At 35.6% G+C, this 9,067-nt stretch overlaps 1 protein-coding gene across 1 annotated transcript in view; it reads right to left on the reverse strand.

Annotated features, from left to right (window-relative positions):
• Positions 1-5,027: 5,027 nt before the first annotated feature.
• Positions 5,028-9,067, reverse strand: part of LOC106473893 (serine/threonine-protein kinase Tao-like) — a gene marked incomplete at its 5' end in the record, with an annotated part of 8,695 nt that continues 4,655 nt past the window's right edge. Inside the window, 4 exons of the mRNA XM_022402286.1 lie at positions 5,028-5,667; positions 6,516-6,698; positions 6,993-7,205; positions 7,712-7,973. Coding sequence (XP_022257994.1) covers positions 5,425-5,667; positions 6,516-6,698; positions 6,993-7,205; positions 7,712-7,973 — 901 coding nt within the window. The remainder of the gene's footprint in view (positions 5,668-6,515; positions 6,699-6,992; positions 7,206-7,711; positions 7,974-9,067) is intronic.

Below are 9,067 nucleotides of genomic sequence, written 5' to 3' on the forward strand. Positions count from 1 at the left end.
TGGATTATAGCCAGCTTAAGCAATACGAATTATCTGGATTATAGCCAGCTTAAGCAATACGAATTATCTGGATTATAGCCAACTTAAGCAATACGGATTAACTGGATTATAACCAACTTAAGCAATACGAATTATCTGGAATATAGCCAGCTTAATCAATACGGATTATAGCCAACTTAAGCAATGCGGATTATCTGGATTATAGCCAGCTTAAACAATACGAATTATCTGGATTATAGCCAGCTTAAGCAATACGGATTATCCAGATTATAGCCAGCTTAATCAAAATTCATCCTTTCTTATTATCAACGGGTTGAAGTAATTATTTTTTTGATTATATTCACTACTCTATACTTCCGTTTTGATTACCATTTTATTATAAAATAAATGATTCAAAATTAAATATCTACATGACAAACTTTGATGGATATAATAAATTGTGAACGAAACCAAACAAAGATTGAAACATTTAGTATTCAGTCTAACGAAATAAATTTGAATGTCATTCCCAAATTCGACGTCATTATTAAATGCCACAGTGCAAGTTAGCTTGTCCTGTTGTGAAAACTGTGGTTCTTTCTATTCTTAACGTGCTCTTCATCATAAAAAGTCAGTACATTAATTTGGTCTTTACATTTTAGCACATGCTGGTCACTATTATTCTCTAAGACAGACGGGGACCAGATGGAGTTGTTGGGGGACCCTGATGACTGATAGTTTGATGGAGCTGTTGGAGGACCCTGATGAATGATAGTTTGATGGAACTGTTGGGGGACCCTAATGAATGATGGTTTGATGGAGCTGTTGGGGACCCTGATGAATGATAGTTTGATGGAGCTGTTTAGGACCCTGATGAATGATAGTTGATGGAACTGTTGGGGGACCCTGATGAATGATAGTTTGATGGAGCTGTTGGGGGACCCCGAAGAACAACAGTATTTTGGACATGCTATATGATAACTGGACAAAATCGTGTAAGGTTGATTACTGACCGCTAAACACAATGAATCACCAGGTACTACCCACGGACTTTAGAAAGGTAAATGGTAAGAAGGAGGCTTTAGAAGTCCAACTTAAGTTCAAGAAGACCCGAACTGACAACAGTGTCATTGGTCGCCTGAACTGGTTTTTGTTGTGTAAGTTATTGTAGTGGAAATGAAAAAGTAGAACAACCAGTTACAAAAGAATTATAGTTACGGATTTGAGTTCTTTAAGTCTTAATCATAAAAATGTAGCAAAAACCAATAGAAAAAACAAACAAAAACAGGTGTAGTTGAGGGTTTGAATTCTCTCTAAGTCTTTATAATACAAAAAGTTACACAAATAACAGTAAAAATATTACTGAAAATGGCACTACCTCCCTCCGAACTTTTCAAGTTAGCCCCCAGAACAAAGTAATTTACCTCTAATAAATAGAATATATATATAATTTTAACGGAAAGTAGGGATCGTTGGTTATTAGTAGAATTTCTATGAGAAGTATCTAAAACAAAATAAATGCTGCAATAAAAAGTACACAAACAAGTAAAGTGATGCTAGTAAGATAGATTTTAAAACGATTTCCAATTCCTAATTTGGTTGGCAAACTTAGACTGCTTCATTTAGCTATACGGATCACAATACTTGATAAATATATAAATAATAATCGCTGGCTTTACGATTTTTAAAATTATTTTAATTTAGTTTAGAGTACGGAACAGCCGAGATGGACCAATAGGTCCCATGTTGTCCCAAAACGTTAGCGATAGTCCGAGTCGTCTAGGCGTTAGCCCCGCTGAGGTGATCAGGTAGGTAGTCGACAAAAACAAGTGTCCGTTTTATAAGTTTCTGAATTATTATACCGGAAATTTTAACGACCTTTTAGCATATTATTAATATATATATATGTATGCATAATGTACTGTAACCAATACTTTGAATGGTCGGTTCTTCACCTAGGACCTTAATAGGGTGATTTTTTAACGCGTGAAGTATTTGGAAACATTGTCAATTCTTACTATTAAGTATCCTACCGTACTTAACAATAAAGAGTGGCACAACAAAGGTAATTTGTGGGCTTACCTAAACCAGTGAATCATATGAATGCTTTGGTCATGTTCAAAAATTCTTATAATGTTACAAAATAACACAAAACTTTCAATTCTTTCGAACCTAGTGTTTTATTGAATTACGGTGTGTGACCAGCGCTATACAGTCCCAAAGTTTGGCAATGTGTTATTTACAGATATACGTTCCATGACTTAATCCCAGCACACACACAAGTACAGAGGTCAACATCTCTCTCCACGTTTCTTCTACTTTCTGAAATCTCACCAATGACAATACAGTACACTTTATGTAACACTAAGGCACAGTACTGTCCTAGTGGGCTGACTGTTTTGAAGTCTCCAAGTTGGTTTATAAGAACCCCCCAGGGTTTACATATGTTCATTACACTTGTCTTTACGGTGAACAGCTCAACAGACTTTCATGGACAACACTGTACCCCCTACTTCTTTCTCCACTACAATTTTATACAATACTAGTCCACATACAAAACTTGGGGCTCATTTAATGACATTCTTACCGAGTCCATCTTAAAATAAGTTTACACTAATTTTTAAAATATTTCTCACAGTTTTATTACCTATATCAAAAATTGTGAAGAAAATTATCTTGGTGCTTGTGAAATCCTCGACTTTAGCTGTTTAACGTACAAGCAACCGGTTAAATCTTTACATGTAAAAACAAATTACAACTCAATATATCGACAGACATAAATGCTGCTAGACGATAAACTGATGTATCGAATTCTGTAATTGAATTAAAAAACTTGACATGAAGCTGTAGGATGAACACTGAATTGTTAAGATAATTTGATTAAATATTTTAAAACTATGAGTACATAAAAGGTCACTTTCCTGGAACATTAGAGTCACAAAGAAATCACACACACAAAAAAAAAAAAGAAAGATGAATAAACATAGGTAGAGTATTATTCGTGACCCAAGCTCTGTGTGTGGACTCCAGAAAGTCATTGGCAACAAGATGAGATTAATGAAACCACGGCTCCACTATAGTGTATTACTACAGTTACTCACGAGGATTATACTTACAAGCACGGGTGCCTGACTCAAAACTAATAGCATATACTCAATCCAGCATGGCTGTCTGGCTCAAAATTAACAGTATAATCAATCCAAATTTTTTTCCATAGTTTAGAGAGAGCAAAAAAAAGCAAATTTAATTTTCAAAAGGAATGACAAGAAGAAACATCTGTGTACAGTGGAAACAGGTGTAAGACTTAACTCGGGCTTCTCTCTTTTTACCTTCAAACAGTCAGAAGTCAAATTTGTTTTATCTATACCGACCAAAAGTCAGTAGCTATCAGTATTCACAATAACTTCTGACTAATCATTTCATTCCAAGATTAGCCACTGGCTAGCAAATGTCTAGAAGTAAAATAAACATCTGTGTACAGTGGAAACAGGTGTAAGACTTAACTCGGGCTTCTCTCTTTTTACCTTCAAACAGTCAGAAAGTCAGTAGCTATCAGTATTCACAATAACTTTTGTAATGAAATAATTAGTCAGAAGTTATTGTGAATACGGATAGCTACTGACTTTCTGAAGGTAAAAAGAGAGAAGCCCGAGTTAAGTCTTACACCTGTTTCCACTGTACACAGATGTTTATTTTACTTCTAGACATTTGCTAGCCAGTGGCAATCTTTTAATGAAATGATTAATCAGGATTAGAAGTAAAAGAAAAATTTTCAAAAAGCTATCACCTCAATCAATAGTTCTATTAGCTGTTCCCAGGTATACACACACACACACTCATGTTTCAAGAAGGTCATAAAAATTACCTATTGTACAACTATGTTTTTTTATCTCTTAATTTATCACTAACATAATAAAAACAGAGGAACGAAAAAGTGAGATTATCTTGGTCTTGACAAAGAGAATTAAATGGACAGAAAAAAATTACCTGATTTGTTTGTGTGTTTCTTAAGTCCATTTCACCACAACATGTTTATCTCTTAACAAAGTAGTGACAATAATCTTGAACAAAAGAAAAACTACGTTCAGTAGTGGGCATATAGATTACGATCTGTTCTCCTCCAAGATAAAAAAAAGTTTCCTCGGAGTACCTAAAATACAAGAACCAACCAGAGGTCACAGGATTGATTCAATACATTCTACTTCTCGCTAACTGGGCCTCAGTATTACACAGAAAAAGTTTCGTCTATAAACAAAATAGGATGAAAAATAACAATAGTTTGATCCGAAGACTAATTTTGATCTTAGCAAAAAACTTTGAGAGAAAGGGATAGATATTGCCAACCATTTTCTAGAATTATGGTGTATAAGCCAGGAAGTCATTACATATAATACACCAAAACTGCCTTATAAACCTGTGAGTATCACAGCAATATCAAAGAGAAGTTCTAATCTATGCACAATTTCTAAATTTTATTTTAAATACCATTTTCTCAATTCGCCTTTTAATTCTTCAAAATATACAATAACTGGTAAATATTCCACGCAAAGGCAAAATATTCAACACCGAACAAACAAAACATCCTGCTGAATAAACATGGTAATCAATTCTGGTGGATTGGTGTCACTTGGGGAATTAAAAAAAAACAACAACACAAAACAAGTAACACAAGATCACTAGCACCATTAAGTAGGTAAACACTTTTAACGTACGAAACAGGAAAATAAAATAAACCCACAAGTTTCCTACACTTACATTCTTTAGTAGTTTTGTACCTGTTTTCAGAACAACGTGTGTTTAATTAAAACGAAAACTGTAGGAGAAGTTTTTGTTCTTTGTTTTTGTCCTGGGCTAGTAAGGATAGAAGTTAAATAGCACACCTAAATACACCTGTAATTATAATGTTAAGGTGAAAGTTCACTTCTTTAACTGAGTAATGTTTAAACTACAACCAAGAAATGCCACGTCCCTATTACCCGAGATGTTCAGGTGCTTATCACCTGACCCTTCAAAGCCGACGACAGAGATATTCACTAGCAAGTTGCAGGTTTGGTATAGACATACACAGAGCTTGTTCTGGTGAGATTTATTAAAAAATTCAACAATAGGTATGATGTACAGGATATTCAATACCTTACTTTAAATCATTGTACCATCGAGCTACACAGAAACAACACAAGTGACAACTTTCTGGATTCCCCAAGTGACAAGTCTTCAACAGTCTACCTAATACGGCAAATTTACAAAAGGTGCCACCCTTGCTTCTTCCTGCTGGCAAACTCGAGACTTCGGGGGTTCTCTCACGGAGGCGATAATGTGGCACTGGCAGCCGTCAGTGGACGCTTTCTTACAAGTCCGGGAAGCAGAGTAAGCGCGGCTCTCTACCAATACCGTGCACCCATGCGGCCGTGATGGTGTAGTCAATGGGGGCATTCTGCACACCTCTCAGAGCTGGGTGTGAGTGAACGAACTGGCACTGTTACTGTGGGCCAGACTTAACATACTTCCACTGATGCTTAAATCATCATCTGCTACTGGCTCTTGTGATGCTCGAGCAATCTCCAGAGCATTGAAACCTAGCTTGGCACTCTCTTCATCAAAGGCTTCAATTTCACGTGCCTGTCGTTCTAGCAGCAGACGCTGACGTTCTGCCCGCTCCTCTTGGAACTGAAGCTTTTCTTGTTCCATCTGGAAGAAAAAATATTGAGTATTCTTCCACTATAATGTTTCTAACGTACTGAGTAACCATTGCTATTAGGGTTTTCTAACGTACTCAGTAACCATTGCTATTAGGGTTTTTTAACGTACTCAGTAACCATTGCTATTAGGGTTTTCTAACGTACTGAGTAACCATTGCTATTAGGGTTTTCTAACGTACTCAGTAACCATTGCTATTAGGGTTTTTTAACGTACTCAGTAACCATTGCTATTAGGGTTTAAAAAATACTCGGTATCCTTCTCTGTTAACGTTTTAAAGATAATCGGTAACCTTCTCTGTTAACGTTTTAAAGATACTCGGTAACCTTCTCTGTTAACGTTTTAAAGATACTCGGTAACCTTCTCTGTTAACGTTTTAAAGATACTTGGTAACCTTCTCTGTTAACGTTTTAAAGATACTCGGTAACCTTCTCTGTTAACGTTTTAAACATACTCGGTAAACTTCTCTGTTAAGGTTTTAAACATACTCGGTAAACTTCTCTGTTAAGGTTTTAAACATACTCGGTAAACTTCTCTGTTAAGGTTTTAAACATACTCGGTAAACTTCTCTGTTAAGGTTTTAAACATACTCGGTAAACTTCTCTGTTAAGGTTTTAAACATACTCAGTAACCTTCTCTGTTAAGGTTTTAAACATACCCAGTAACCTTCTTATTGAAATGAAAACTATACAGCAGAACTACTGTAAAAATATAAATGGCTGTCAGGCAGAGCCTGACTGGATGTGGCATCATGAACTGTCACCGTGTAGTTAGCTCCAAATTCATTTAAGTACAAGTACTCAACACTTGTTTAACACAATCGAAACATCAACACCTACTTTTTGTTCTAGTAAAGCACGCCTCATGGACACTCTTTCTTCCAACTCTCGTCTCTCACGATTACGTTGAGTTTCTGCTTGCATACGAATTTTACTCTGAAAAGCAATGAGAAGTTCTCGCTCTTGCTCTAACTGCTCCTTTAACTGTCGAGCTTCCATTTCCTGAGACTCGTCTAAACGGATCTGAAATTAAAAAAGACATATCAGAAACTCGGTGTATTTAAACTTTCTTCTGTGCCTGTTTTAGACCTGATAGAAGTTTTAATAAATCTTCATTTGACTTGGTCGTATAGTTGATCCTGTAGTCGTATACGAACTTTCACACAAGTGTCTTACTCGACAAATAAGAAACGCTTCCCCCTACTACGTAGATATTTTACAGATTACAGTTTCAACTAACCATTACAAAAATTCTTGCTCAAACTAGCCTGCGTTAATTTATTGTTTCAGCATATCATAATGACATTCACGACTTACAGATTGTTTCTGCAGCATCTCAGCTATACTCTGTTCATACTGTTCACCCAGTATGGCTAACTTTCGTCTCTGTTCATCTTTCAGCTTCTTGATAACGGCCTTTTGTTCTTCTTTAGGAGTCGTCGAAAGTATCTGATTTTTCCATGCCTTGTACTGGCGAGTCTGAATCTTGCACGTCTCACGAAACTGCTTTCTAATCTGAAGCTCTTTTTGCTGTCAAATTAAAATGGTTACTGGGATTTTAACTCACTCGGGTGGTTAATTGATTTCAATAAGACAAACGACTTAATGCTGATTCTTTAAAAAATATAAACTTCTCTTATTTCAACTTGAAACCTCCTACTTAAACAGAATTTTATGGTTTTTAGTATAATCTTTAATGAATTATTAAACACAGGAGCCAAAGATACAACTTTGTTTGGAAACCTCGAATGAAAGATTAGAAGTGTACTTGGAACACATGAATGTAAGATACGAAACAGGAATCAAAGAAACTCTAAAGAAAAGATCTTTTACAAATAATTTTAACGTGTGACTTCATTTATAACCCATAATTTTTTCCAAACAGAAAAGTTGATATCAGTTATTAAAAAGTCTCAACGTACTATCCTGTATTTACTTTTTCCACAATATGTATCCTAATATTTCTTAGTCATTTTTCAAGTATTATTCTAAAATATATCATGAAATTTATGTAGTCTTTGATAATGCAGCCACACCTTTAAACTTTTTGGCTGTTGTTTGACTTCCATGGCATGTTTCTTCCTCAACTCTCGCTCCCTACGACTATTATATTCTTGTTGATTGGCTAGTTCTGTGTGGTGCTGCTTACGGACTTGCTCTTCCTTAAGGTGGTGGACTGCACGTTGCTGTCTGTAAGCTAGTTCCTGGGTCACGTCGTGGTGTTGAAGAAGCATTGTGTGAGCCTGTTCCAGCTGACTCTGCCTTTTGTTTAATTCCTGGACAACAGTAACAGATTTTTAAAATTTACAAATACATGTATATTAGAACCTACTTTAACAGTTTTAATAAAATTATTTAGTTTGGGCCAAAAAACTGTTGAGTCATTCACAAAGCACTTTAATAATGACCACTCAAAACAGTTACAGTTGCAATGGCTAACTTGAAAAAGTTACAGCTGCAATAGCGAACTTGAAAAAGTTACAGCTGCAATGGCGAACTTGAAAAAGTTACAGCTGCAATAGCGAACTTGAAAAAGTTACAGCTGCAATAGCGAACTTGAAAAAGTTACAGCTGCAATAGCGAACTTGAAAAAGTTACAGCTGCAATAGCAAACTTGAAAAAGTTACAGCTGTAATAGCGAACTTGAAAAAGTTACAGCTGTAATAGCGAACTTGAAAAAGTTACAGCTGTAATAGCGAACTTGAAAAAGTTACAGCTGTAATAGCTAACTCAAAACGATTTTGTCGCTCAGGGATAAACTGTCATAATAAAATCCAGCAATATAAATAGTCTCTCAACCACTAACGTGTTGTATTTCAACCGGTCTGATGAGCGAAAAGTTTCTGCTTCAGACACTGGATATAAGATATAGTGTGGTTGATGTATTATTGTATTCTCCTTTTATTTTTCTCTCTCACAAGTTCTAAGAATAACTAGACGGGAGAACACCACTGGAGGGACAAAGATATGTTATACTTGAATACAGAAGCACATTAGGCTAATATAGTAATAGATGGCAGTCGATTTATAACAAATAATATAATAAAGTGGTATATTTAGGTACCAAGCATACAGGGTTTATATATATATAAATACATAGACTAAAGGTTTTAATGTAAACCATGTTCCCCCCATAAAAGTAAATCACTTCACTATGTTTATATATCAATTTATTATCAAAAATATGTCATGAACAACTTTCATCAGTTGAAAGCTGACTGTATGCAAGTGTCTCCCAGCACTTTGTGTTGAACAACTTTCATCAGTTGAAAGCTGACTGTATGCAAGTGTCTCCCAGCACTTTGTGTTGAACAACTTTCATCAGTTGAAAGCTGACTGTATGCAAGTGTCTCCCAGCACTTTGTGTTGAACAACTTTCATCAGCTGAAAGC

The sequence above is a fragment of the Limulus polyphemus genome, unplaced genomic scaffold, assembly GCF_000517525.1.
Source record: "Limulus polyphemus unplaced genomic scaffold, Limulus_polyphemus-2.1.2 Scaffold6597, whole genome shotgun sequence".
In the NCBI taxonomy this organism is placed as follows: domain Eukaryota; kingdom Metazoa; phylum Arthropoda; class Merostomata; order Xiphosura; family Limulidae; genus Limulus; species Limulus polyphemus.